The sequence below is a fragment of the Heterocephalus glaber genome, unplaced genomic scaffold (genome assembly GCF_053883595.1).
Source record: "Heterocephalus glaber isolate CG9 unplaced genomic scaffold, H.glaber_assembly_v1.0 deba00001472, whole genome shotgun sequence".
Lineage (NCBI taxonomy): Eukaryota > Metazoa > Chordata > Mammalia > Rodentia > Bathyergidae > Heterocephalus > Heterocephalus glaber.
In genome coordinates this window covers 16,535,672-16,547,935 of record NW_028258315.1, presented here as the reverse complement: position 1 = coordinate 16,547,935, position 12,264 = coordinate 16,535,672, and the positions used below count along the sequence as shown (strand labels likewise).

Genomic DNA, 12,264 nt, shown 5'->3' with positions numbered 1-12,264 from the left:
TTAATAGCACATTGTCTAAAGGATGCAAGACTTTGCTACACTGAAATTTACCCTTCTTGAATTTCCCTTGTGGACTCACTTGTGAAGGTTAGAATAGGAAAGGCTTTTAAAGCCAGAATTGAGTTTTTAACCTGCCCATCTGTCTAATACCTTCTGTGGTGGTTATGATGACTAAAACAACTCTTAAGGACCGGATTAGTTTAATACTAAGCTTAGTTCACATATAGGTAACAGTAACTCATACTTAGTGAAAGGACACATCCCTAAAAGTGGATATTTTCGTAGGCTTCTATTTCTCAAAGCAATCTCTACTTCACTACTATAGGCATTAGAAAAGCTGTATCTGAAAGCAAGGTCTTCATAGCAAAGCTTCTCAAAAAAAAAGCCACATGCATTGGTACTTAAGTATTTATTGAGACAAATACAAACTGGTGGCATCCAAATTAAAAACAAAATGGTGAACTGTATTTGTAAGTGGGCCATCAGATACTGTTTTGCAGGTCCAGGGTCCTACAGTGAGCTGTAAGGAAATATGCACATATTTCACCCATACCAGCACAGGCTGTAAGGACTTTGGCGCTTTTGGTATTGGCGGGGGCGGGTGGCAAGAAACTGAACTACTTGTCAGGTTAAGGGAATACTGTTGTCTATGCAGAGTCTTTAAAACAGCAACAAATACAGAGTCAAAACATGTAACACTCCATCCTCCTTCAAAAGCTCTTTATTCCTATGTAGCTAATAATTTAAAATTTTCAACTTTCACTTTGCTGGAAATACTTGGCATAAGCAAAACACTCAAAACCCTTTCAATTACTAGTTAAAATAAATTTTACCATAATTTAATACATTAAAAACACTGAAGACTTGTTTTTGTGGTTTAAACAAAGTGACTGACCCTCAAGTAGAATGCCTTTTTAAAGATTCCTAAATACCTGGGTGAACAACTGCTGAACCAATCCAGAGAAGTAGTTAGGCTATTCTTTATAATACTGGCAATTGATGGCTTATTATCCATGTGTTGGCTTTATTTCTGTGGTCTCATTAGCAGCCCAAAAGCAAGGCTTGCAGTCACTCAAAACTTACCTTCCGGGGGCCCACCTTCTGGCTTCAACATGATTAACTGATATGCCAGACTCCTCAAGGTGGACTGGCCACTTCAGTGTACATTTAGAGATGCAGTTAGATTTCTGAGTTGCCCAAGTTCACTTCTAGTCATTTATTAACTGAATTGATAATACAGCAATAAGACAACATAATTTCTCATCATTGTATCAGTCCTAAGATTTTAGCTTAGGACATGCTTACTGAAATTGTGTTCTCTGCTCAAGTCCTAATACTTATTGCACTGATTGTTTTATTATGAATACAACTTTCTTTTGCCTTTTAAAAAGGCTAGGGCTTCAACATGAGAATTACTATACGTAGAAGATCACTTTCTAAAAGTAAAATAAAGTAGAAAAGTGTCTTCAAAAGGAGAAGTTCCCCAAGAGAAAAAGGGCAGCAAGGCCACATTTCCTTTTCCTTCATTGTTTAGTCCTGTTTTCTAATTTTGGGAACCAAGTGCTGAATTCATAAATAGAAACAGACTTAGGCTTTTGTTGTGAAGGCAAAGTAATACTTAAAACACATAATCTTTTACAGGGCTATATAACTGAATCCACAGTTGGATCTAGGTTTTAATCTCAACTTACATATAGCAAATCATAATACTTTATGTATAACATTAAACAGGACCCTTTTTTTTTTTTCCTGTAACCCAGGATAGGCAACTATGTATTTTATTTGAGCAGAAATTTCAGAATTTCAAAGATGTACTACTCTAGAGCTTTAGGACTAAATGATGTTTCAACTTGAATTCCTCAGTGGCAAGGTAGTACATAATGCTAATGTGCAGATTAAGTGCTAAGTTTATAATATTTCCCAATTTTTTTGTATCGGGGATCAAACTCAGGACCCTGCGCTTGTGAGGCAGGCAGCGGCACCACCGAACTAAACCCCTGGCCCTCCGAATTTTTAATAGAATTAAAAGATTTTTTGTTTTTTTACTGGGAAGCACCGTAAAACTAAATTTTCCCAGAGGCTTCAAGTGAATGATCTATTTAGTACTCTGATATATTTAACTGATAAGCTTTTGGTAAAGTTGGACTTAATATAAAATTATTTTGAAAAAGATTTTATAATAAAGTTATTAATAAGGACATTGTTAAAGTGTCTATAAACATTAAATTGTATTTTCACAGTTTTAATGTCAAAGTCTCACTTTAAAATTGAGTGATAACAGAAGTCTTACATTTCCAATTTAAGACCAAGAGAAAAATCTTGATCTCACGCAATGTAATGTTTAACTGTGCAGAACAGTTTAGTGTTTTTAGGAAAATATCAGAGTTGGAGAAAATGACTAAGTGAAATAAATTATAGTACAGGTATATCTTACAGCTAACTAGGACATACAACAAAAGCACCTCCCCAGGACAGGGGATTTAGCTCAGTGGCTTCGCCGCCTGCCTTGCCAAGTGCAAGGTCCTGCGTTCGATCCCCAGTACAAAAAAAAAAAAAAAAAAAAAAAGCACCTCCCCACCAGTATTGCTTCAGTAGTATAAAGTAAAATGGCAATTCACAAAGTATTTTTTTGCTTAATCTTTTCCCCAAAACTTCATCTCTTACAGGCCCAAAATGCTTCTAAAAGAAGCTAGAATGTGTGGAAATGATATTGTCCAATTTTTTGGAGAGAACAGTTCATAATGGGAAAATTGCTAATATTTTACAGGCTACTAGTATTTATAGAGTCATTCATGAAATACATCTTTAACTTGATGCTTCAAGAGTCACCGAACTGTATAAAATAGGAAAGTAACAACTATGTGAGTATATTGTATATAAATAGAAGTCATACCCATATTCCAAACACTGAAAAGCATTAACACTTTCTTCATGCTGCACATAGAGAATATTGTTTTATAGTAATTACACAATGGTTTGATGGAAGTAAGTTTTCTCCACATATTTACAGTTTGATTTTAGAGCATTAAAATTCTCCATTATAAGCAATCACTAACTTTTTCTTTAAAAAATTTCAGTGATAATATAGCAACAGGACAGTAGTTTTCCATTAGTTTGGAAAACTTGCCCAAAATGTGTACTTAAGCACTAAGAGCAGTGGTAAAATCACACCCTTACTGAGACACCTGCATTCCACACCGGACCGGACAGTGTAGGGGATGGGGAGTGCGAGGCCAGCCGGCCTGCCTTGCCCTTTTTTCTTGCAGCTAAGTTAGCAGCGCCTGGGGTGGGAGACATGGGGATTACCCAGTCTGTGTTCTTGTTCCCTCCTGCAAAAAAGTTTCCCCTTCTGGGGAAAATTATGTGTTTATAAAACACAACTTGACATTTTCCATCATTTTGGGATAAACCAAAATAAAGTTTTAAAGTTTCAGTTGGAGATTTCAAAGCAGAAAATGCTTTCAACAAAATCCAATGCCTTAGATCTAAAGAAAGTATATACTGTCTGTTTATTAGAAAACCATTTGCTGCCTTTTTGATCTAAAATTTTTTAACACTTGAATTTAACAGGTTTTTCTTTTGGAAAAGTTCTTTGGCATTCAGGTAAAATCAGTAACTTTCAGAATGGCCACCTGCACCACACTGGAGTGATTGCTTTAATTTCTAAATCACTGGTTAATATAACCCAGGGATACTGATGGCCTTGATACATTATTAGTTTTGTCTTATTCCAGAGTATGAACTTCATTATTTTGGGGGCATCATCTGACCCCATTTCTCTTTACTACAATGGTTCCTGCTACAATGTCATAGGCTGTTCGATTATGCTGAAAAAACAGCAGCGTGATGAAAGCAGGGAAAAAAGAGGCAATAGAAAAGTTCTTGATCAAAGCTCGTATGGTGGACCTAAAAAAATCAGAAGTATCAAGTAAGTTGTACATCAGCCATATATTTGTATATCCTATCAAATTCAAATACGTATTTAAAATGTATTCAAAGTATAATTGAGAATTTTAACATTATATAAGTTATTATGTGACTAACACCATGCTTAGAACACCTGGACTATTTAAACACTTTAGAACTTTCATATGAAAAGTGCTAATAAACATCTCAGAGTATGAATTAAGGGCTTACAATATTTTCATTTTGCTAGAATAAAACAGTAAATCCCTTTGCTTGCCTTTTCCATAGTCCCCTTATTACCATGTATTCCCAGTATCTTCTAAACTGTGTATACTTACTGTAGTCTTACCGTGTATACTTACTTCTATGGAGCACTAGCATTTTAAATTACTGTCCATTCTCAGATCAGCTGTTTCCTTTTGGGAACCCAGTAATTAAAAGAAGCCTTTTTAAAAAAAAATTTTTTAAAGCTTTCAATAGCTAAGAAGGAGAATTATCCTATGGAACCTATGCTAGCTTTCTGTCTTTTACTGCACTAAAAGGCTACCAAAAAGGGCAGTAGCTAAGAGCATGGGCTCTGAGTCCACGCTGCAAACCCATCTTTTAATTACTGGCTGTGTTCCCCAAAGGGGACAACAGTATCTTTAAGACTATCAGGATTAAACGCTGGATTGTGTTGAGCTCAACTGGTCATCACCCACTTAACGCCCCAGTTTCCACTACTCACAGATACGTGCTACCCCGGATCTGGATAGCAACAGCTAGCAGTGGGGACTGGAGGTGTCACAGGCCCTGCCTGTTACAAGCAGGAGTGGGATGCATCCAATGTGCACAGCTGTCAAACTCACTGCCCGCACAAGTAACAATGGGTATTACCAGATGGTGGCTCAACGCAGAGCCGAAGCTGAGCCAGGCATGGAGCACTGATAGAGCATCAACACCCAAATCATCCTCTCACTATTGTGAATTACATATACTGAAGAGGGCTATACAATCATTAACACTCAAAGGCTTATAAACTTTCTTAGCAAATGTAAGCCTATCTAATTACAGTATATGCCATGAAAAGAAAAAATACCAATATTCTATAAGCAATATATCATGACAAGACACTGAATACAGTCCTGTCACTTAACAGTGGGACAGACACAACTGAGAAATCCATCATTAGGTGATTTTGTCACTGTACAAAAAATCAGAGTACTACACAAGCGTAAGATGCTTCCGAAGTCATTAGGCAAAATAATCTTTTTTTTTTCTTTTGTACCGGGGATTGAATTCAGATCCTTGCGCTTGCGCAGCAGGCAGTGAAACCACTGAGCTAAATCTCCAGCCCCTAGGCAACATAATCTTAATGGGACCATGGCTATACATGTGGAGTAACTAGTGTGAGACTGTACCAAAATATATTATTCTCATAGGTGTATAATAGATTAAGTTAAGAAAAGGAGACAAGGACTTACGTTGTAATGCTAACATTTGAGGAAGGAATAACTAAAACCCGACTTGGTGCAATAAGCACTGATGTGTCACAGGTCACAACTCGAAGCCCCAGCAGGAATTTTCCTGGGGTCGCACCATCTGTTCCCCAAATGCAAATTATCTAAGGAAAGAAGCAGAACTTAAAAATAATTTACCAGCTTAACTATACCAATTTTAAAGACAAGTTTTCATGCCACATTCACGTTTTAAATTTTTAAATTGAAAGAATGCCTAAGTATGCCAAGGTTAGCCACTTAATTCATTTCCACAGTGTCTTGATGCATTTAATACCACAAGATATGCACTATGTAACATTTTTCCATGGCCCATTGTATTTTTTAAAAGTTGTTTCTAAGGATAAATACACATTTCAAGTTCCACAACAAACCTACATAATCTGAGTAGACTATGGACCATAATCTTAATAGTATTTTTTTCCAAGACTGAAAAACATTACAAAGAAATTACAGACCGTTTCCTTTCCAAAAGTTTTTTTTTAATTTAAAAAACAGTATGTCAATTAATTGAGAAAAACAGAAAAAGCCAGAAAGACACTTGAAAAATACATGGATAATTATAAATTTTCATTGTTTTGGCTGATAATCTAAAATTTAACTTTGGTGCAGTCAGTAGCTTACCTCATAGAAACAAACTAATAATCTGTATATAAGTGCCACAACCATCATTTTCTGCAAGTCTTCCATTGATGTGTCTTCATCGATTTCTTCTATTATATAATGCATAGCAAATTTAGAGATGTCCCTACACAAAATAATTAGTTTGGTGTTGTAAAGAATTACTCAAACAGTTGCAGTCATTTTTTTTTCATTAGTGTAGTCATACATTTTAATTGAAAGTCTAAGCTAATCTTCAGGTTCCCAACCATCTAGCTGCACAAAACATTCACTAGTTGATTGAACTAAGCAAAAAAACAATAAAAAATGCATGTTCATTTATATGTGCTATCCCTAGGGCTGAGGGTACAGTTCAGTGGTACAATGCTTGTCTGGACTGAACAAGGCCCTGAGTCTGATCCTAATACAAAAACAAAACAAAACCAAAAATCAAATTAAGCAGCAGTATCATGAACAGTATCCTGAGCAGACTAGCCCTGAGGACATAATGGTGAGTGAATTCAAAATACACCTGTTTTCACCAGTCTCTACCAAGAAAACAGAACTCTAAGTAATAATAAAAGGGGCCGGGGATTTAGCTCAGTGGTTCCGGCACCTGTCTCGTAAGTGCAAGGACCCAAGTTCAAGCCCTGGTACCAAAAAAAATAAATAAATAAAGTTCAATGGAAACTTTAATGTTAAAGAACAGAGTACTATGGACTATGGAAACACATACCAGTTAGCCTTGTGAAGGTTCTCAGAAATGACATTTAAGCTAAGGGCTGAGGGATGGAGGAAAGTTAGCCAGACTAAGAAGGGAGAAGAAAGTTCCAGAGAGAAGGAACAGCAGGAGAGAAAGCCTTGGATTAAAAAATGAGACAGGAGACTGAGTTACCATTTTGCCTATAAAGAGGAGATAGTTAAGTGGACTAGGGAGAAGCAATGAGAAAAAAGTCTGGCAGGGAGCAAGAAATGGTCTGGGTTAAAAGGTACTCAGGAGACTGAACATAACTTGGTACTTGGTAGGATGTGTCAGCAGTAGGAAGGACAGGCTGGATCACAGTAACACTCAGTCCTGGCCAGGCCCTCAAATTAGACTACAGGTTTGCAACTTTTAAAGTTCCGGGCTCACTTTATCAAAACTCAAAGTCCAATCTCAATAAAATGGATATGTTAGCTACTACTTCATAGTGGTACTAAGATTAAATAATCAGTACAAAGAGGTAAACTCAGTGCTTTGCACACAATGCTTAGAAAGTTATTGCAGTTATGGTTATTAATCTGAAAGGATTATTCAAGTAAACATCTCACTTGACAGTTAACTGGGGACATAAGCAACCCCATTTGGAAATGACACTAGCTGAATTTTTTCCCCCGTACTGGGGATTGAACCCAAATCTCTGCACTGAGCTATATCCCCAGGGCTTTGAAAAAGAATAAAAATTTTAAAAAGTTTTTTAGACAGGGTCTCGTTAAATCACTAAAGTGCTCAGATTGGGCTTGAATTTGCTATCCTGCCTCAGGCTCCCAGAGGCTGGGATTACAGGTGTGGGCCACCATGCTCCGCTCCCCAGTTGCTTAGTAACAGCTGACCTACCAAATGCTCTTTATGCCTTTGTTTTTAGATACTCCACAGGACAATAAGAGGGACACAGGACAATAATAGTTCCTGGCCTGAGAGAATAATTGAAGAAAAACAAACCAGGTTTGGAGGCTCTTTTTACCTACTTTTATTTATTTCATTTTATTTTGTTTTATTTTTTGGTACTGGGGATCAAACTCAGGACCTTGCGCTTGCCAGGCAGGCCAGTGCCACTGAACTACATCCCCGGCCTGGTAATTTTTTTTTTTCCTTGGTACCAGGGATCGAGCTCAGGACCTTGTGCTTGCGAGGCAAGTATGGTGCCACTGAGCTAAATCCCTGGCCCTTTTTACCTACTTTTAATAGATGAATCTCCCACAGGTCTTGAAGAATTTATTAAGAGAGTTTTTTCTTAATACCAACAAAAAAAGATTAATCTGACAAAGCTCTTACAAAGAAATCGTGACACTGGCACACTTATTATCCATACCGTCATTTGCAGGCTGAATAGAATGTAACAAAACAAGGTCTCTAAAACCTTTCTGCCAATGTCTTTAACTTACTTTATTCCACTCAGGTGCATAATGCTTAAGACAATGGTTGCTTTTATAAAGAAGAGAATAAAGAAATCCACCATCTCTGCCATAAATCTGTGGGCCAAGGATGGAATAACATACTCTCTGCCTACAAATTAAAAAAAAAAAAAATTAGGAAAACTATTCCACAAAGACCCTGGAAGAAAGTCAGGCAATGAAGGAGAAATGCTAAGTTAAGGAACAACTTGATATTTTTTCAAAAATGTATAATCTTGCAGGAATTATTGGTATTGATTCCATCAAGGTACATATTACTAACGTACAGCAACACTACTATTTAGTAACAATTTAAAATTTGCTTTCACCACTTTAATGTTTAAAAGTTGACATCATAGATAAATTTGAATAGGGTAAAGAATACATTTCATTTAGAGACTAAAGAGAATCTAGGTGGTCACATCCAAAAAAATTCTTTGTGATAAAATTCTTTTGGTAAAAATCAGAAGTACAGTTAGTATAAAGTATATCCCTGTACATCATACCCCCAATTCATTTGTTTTACTTTCTATAAAATAAACCCAAGGATCACCAATCTGTCGTACTCAACTCTGAGTACGTTCATATTCAGGCAGCACCTCATCTTTGCCATATATAAGTCTAATTAGAAGACTGAATAATGGGCCAGAATGTGTAACCAATTGAAAATATTCTCGTTCCCACACAGACATAAACAGACGATATACAAGAGCAGTAAGCCAGGCTCAGCCAAAGCTTGATTATTCCATTTGAATTCACGTAAATCTTTTACATGCGCTCAGGTCCACTCTCCCTGATCAGCCAAAGACCAGATTATGGTTTGCCACCGGCGAGTCTGGCTTTGGATCTCTCCTGGGGCTAGAGATCAAGGTAGGAGCATGTTTTTAGGAGCAAAAGTTTCTTTACACGTTTAAAAGACTCGTCCCTCGACTAAGCGAATCCTTTCTGACAGCCAAGGCTAATGAAAGAAGAAATTGCACTGCTTCGCCATACGTTTCAGGAATTTAAGACCTGGGCAAGCGACAGCTGAAGCACGCGGAGAGCCACTAACCAGAGTGCAGCTCTCAAACACCGCGCCAGCTCTAGCCAGCGGGCAGCAACCTGCACACCTTCCGCGACCCCGACCTGACCCCGACCTGACCCCGCACGGCTCACCTGCCTGCTGCTCGGTCTCGCCCGCCGTTCGCGAAGGAGCTGCTGCTCCCACCCTCGTCGCCGGAGTCGCCCGGGCCGATCCCTGTACCTGAGCAGCGCGCGGCCCCAGGCCTGCGACGGGAGCAGGGGTGGCGATGCCCACGGCCGCCCCGGGGTCAGCCCCGGCGGCCCCGGCGCTCAGAAAGTAGAAGGGGCTGTAGTAACCGAGCGGCGCGGCGGCTGGGGGCACGGGGTAGCTGGGCGGGGGCGGCTGGAGGCTGCAGTAGCCGGGGAAGGCGGCCAGGCCGCTGTGCCAGGTGAGGTAGCCGCAGTAGGACTGCCACAGCCACTCGTGCACCTGCCGCGAGTACTCGCAGGCGCTCAGCCGCCCCGGCCTCTCGCGCGGCGCCGCGGCCTCGGGAGCCTCGCAGCCCGCGGGTTCCTGAGGAGCGGCGATCGAGCCGCGCGCCGCCTCCTGGCGCCTCCTGGGCTCGCGCGACGACTCCGACCCCTCGAGGGGGGCGGGAGCGAGGGCTGGGGTCGGGGGCCGACCCGGGGCCTGGGGTTCGGCCTGCGGCCCGTCGCGGGGTCCGGGGGCAGCGGCGGGAGGGTCTCTCAGGGAGGGGACCGGTTCGTGGTCTTTTCCGCTGTCGTCCTGCCCGGGAGGGCGGCCTCGGGCTTCCTCGGGCGCCTCTGCCATCGTTGTCTCAACCGCACCCGCAGCGGTACCTGTCACTGCGCCAGTTCACTTCCCCAACGTCCCCTCCCCACGACCCGCCGCCGCGACCGCAGGCGTCAACAATTCGTCCCCGGAAGCGGAAACCCCACCCCTGGTGCGGCGGGGGCGGAGTCCGGCGGGCGGAAGTGTGGCTCTGGGTCCTTCTGCGGTGCGTGGGAGGCCTAGCTTCTTGGGTGCTGGTTAGCGTGTCTTTAGCTCCCCTTCACGATTTTCATGAAATCTGAGACCAGAGACCTCTAGAGATAATACTGTGGGCTGCACCCAGGGTTTCCCGGGAGGAACTGCCGATGAGCATGAGGAGGATTTCCGAAGAGAGGGCCTAGGGGCCAGGTTGGCTTTTGGAAGCCAAGACTTGTGTTAGTCTCAAGGCACAGGACTTGTTTCTGTCTGCCCAAATTCATTCCTTCCAGCTAACATTTGTTCCTGAGAAGGTGAAAACAGAATGTATCTATCTAACTGGGCATACATTAAGATGGAATGGCTCAATGCAGAGATTTTCAAATGTGAAGGAAGGAAAAGGAGGTTATGCTGATTAAAACCTGGACTGTAAACTGGAGCTACCCTGTGTCTGTAAAATCTTCTCTTCTGTGTGCACAGGCCTCCTATTGTAGCAGAACTGCTTTTCCTCAAGTCCATTGTCTAAATCATAGGTGGCTTTTCATTTATTTTCTGTTGTAGGAAGACCCTGGTCATATCCGACAGTTTTGGTTCCTTCCCCAGAACCTTAGCGCATTCATGATTTCCCCTTCATGTGAACTATACATAGCGCCTCACATAGTTCCATAATTTTGTCCGTATGAACTAATAGTCTGGTTCAAGGAAAGACTTCAATGAAATGCTTGAAAGTCTCAAGTCTGAGTATAATTATGAATTCAAAATAAGGAAAAGTCGTGCTGGCATATAACTAGAATGGTTTGCCTTTGCAAACTTGGTTTTCAAATCAACAGTGAGAAAGATTGGTTGGCTGGTTGGTTTTGTGGTGCTGGGAATCAAACCCTGGGCCTCAGGAGGCTAGGCTAGCGCTCCACCCCTGAGCTGAAACCTCAGTGGCTAGGAAGCTTTAATCTTTAAACAAGTGTTCCAGGTTGGGATGGAGAAGGCAGGAGAAGCAATAAGAAGTGAAGGGCTGGGGATTTAGCTCAGTGGTTCCACCGCCTGCCTCGCAAGTGCAAGGGCCCGAGTTCAATCCCCGGTACAAAAAAAAATAAAAATTGAAAGAAATGAAGATGGCCTGGAATGAATATGAAATGTTGTGATTATTGGCCATGGGGATTTTGTGTTGAATAATTTTATGTAGCATATGCACATGGCACTGTGGAACTGTAACTACATGAGGAAAAATGATATAAAACATGAAAGAAAATAAACTCAGAAGTGAAGTAGCATGGAAAAAATTAGAAACAATGGAAAAAATTACAGTATTTCAGAAAATGAAGTAACATAAAAAAAAAATAACAGGTAGTGCCTGTTGAGATCTAGAAGTTCAAATGATGTTTAAAAAAGAAATACAGAAATGATAAATGTTGAAGATAAAGATGGGCAAATTTTGAAGACAGCCAATGTGTAGATTAAGAGCCCCTGATTCAGAAAACCAAAGGCAGATAGCAGAATAAAGACAAAGTATAATTCAAGAAGACTTTTCTTGCATTTTCCCTTATTGTATGTATGTATGTGTGTGTGTGTGTGTATATATATATATATAAATAGTGTACTGCATACCTAAGAACTATAGTATATATTCTAGGGCTTTGTATAGGATGCAACTTTGAGTTGAGTCTAAGAACATGGCAAGGAATGTGATCTCAGGGATAGAATACAGTAGAAGCAATGTTCATGGAAATAGCCACACTGATTGATGCTCATAGTCCAAGGCAGACCCAAGTAGAGGTAAATCTGGAAGACAAGAGAGGAGGGGTCGGATTATGACTTTTGTCCTACACGAGAGATTTTGGATTTTGTTTTACAAGCAGCAGAAGCTGTTGAGGAGCTTTGATCAGGAGATAAGCCTGGTTATAGTTTTTAAAAGAAATAGCTCTCCGGTAATAGTGTGGAAGATTGACTGGAATGGTCTAAAACTGAAGAGGTGGATTCCAGGTGGGAGCTTATGGTCTAGGTAAGATAAAGAGAACCTGAATCCTGAATAAAGGCAGTAGCATCAGGGACATGAAGGCGAAGAGGCATTTGGGTGCAAGTAAGGAAACCTAATCTGCAGATTTGGTGACTGAATGGAATTGG

The 12,264-nt window shown here is 40.5% G+C and overlaps 1 protein-coding gene across 1 annotated transcript; it reads right to left on the bottom strand.

The window, feature by feature from the left end:
* Positions 1-392: 392 nt before the first annotated feature.
* Positions 393-10,125, bottom strand: Fam8a1 (family with sequence similarity 8 member A1). Its single transcript, XM_004847636.4, has 5 exons — positions 9,312-10,125; positions 8,148-8,268; positions 6,027-6,150; positions 5,370-5,509; positions 393-3,906 (listed from the first exon to the last, which is right to left on the bottom strand). Exons 1-5 carry the CDS (start codon positions 9,988-9,990, stop codon positions 3,762-3,764), a joined length of 1,209 nt encoding a protein of 402 aa, XP_004847693.2. The 5' UTR covers positions 9,991-10,125; the 3' UTR covers positions 393-3,761.
* Positions 10,126-12,264: the final 2,139 nt, after the last annotated feature.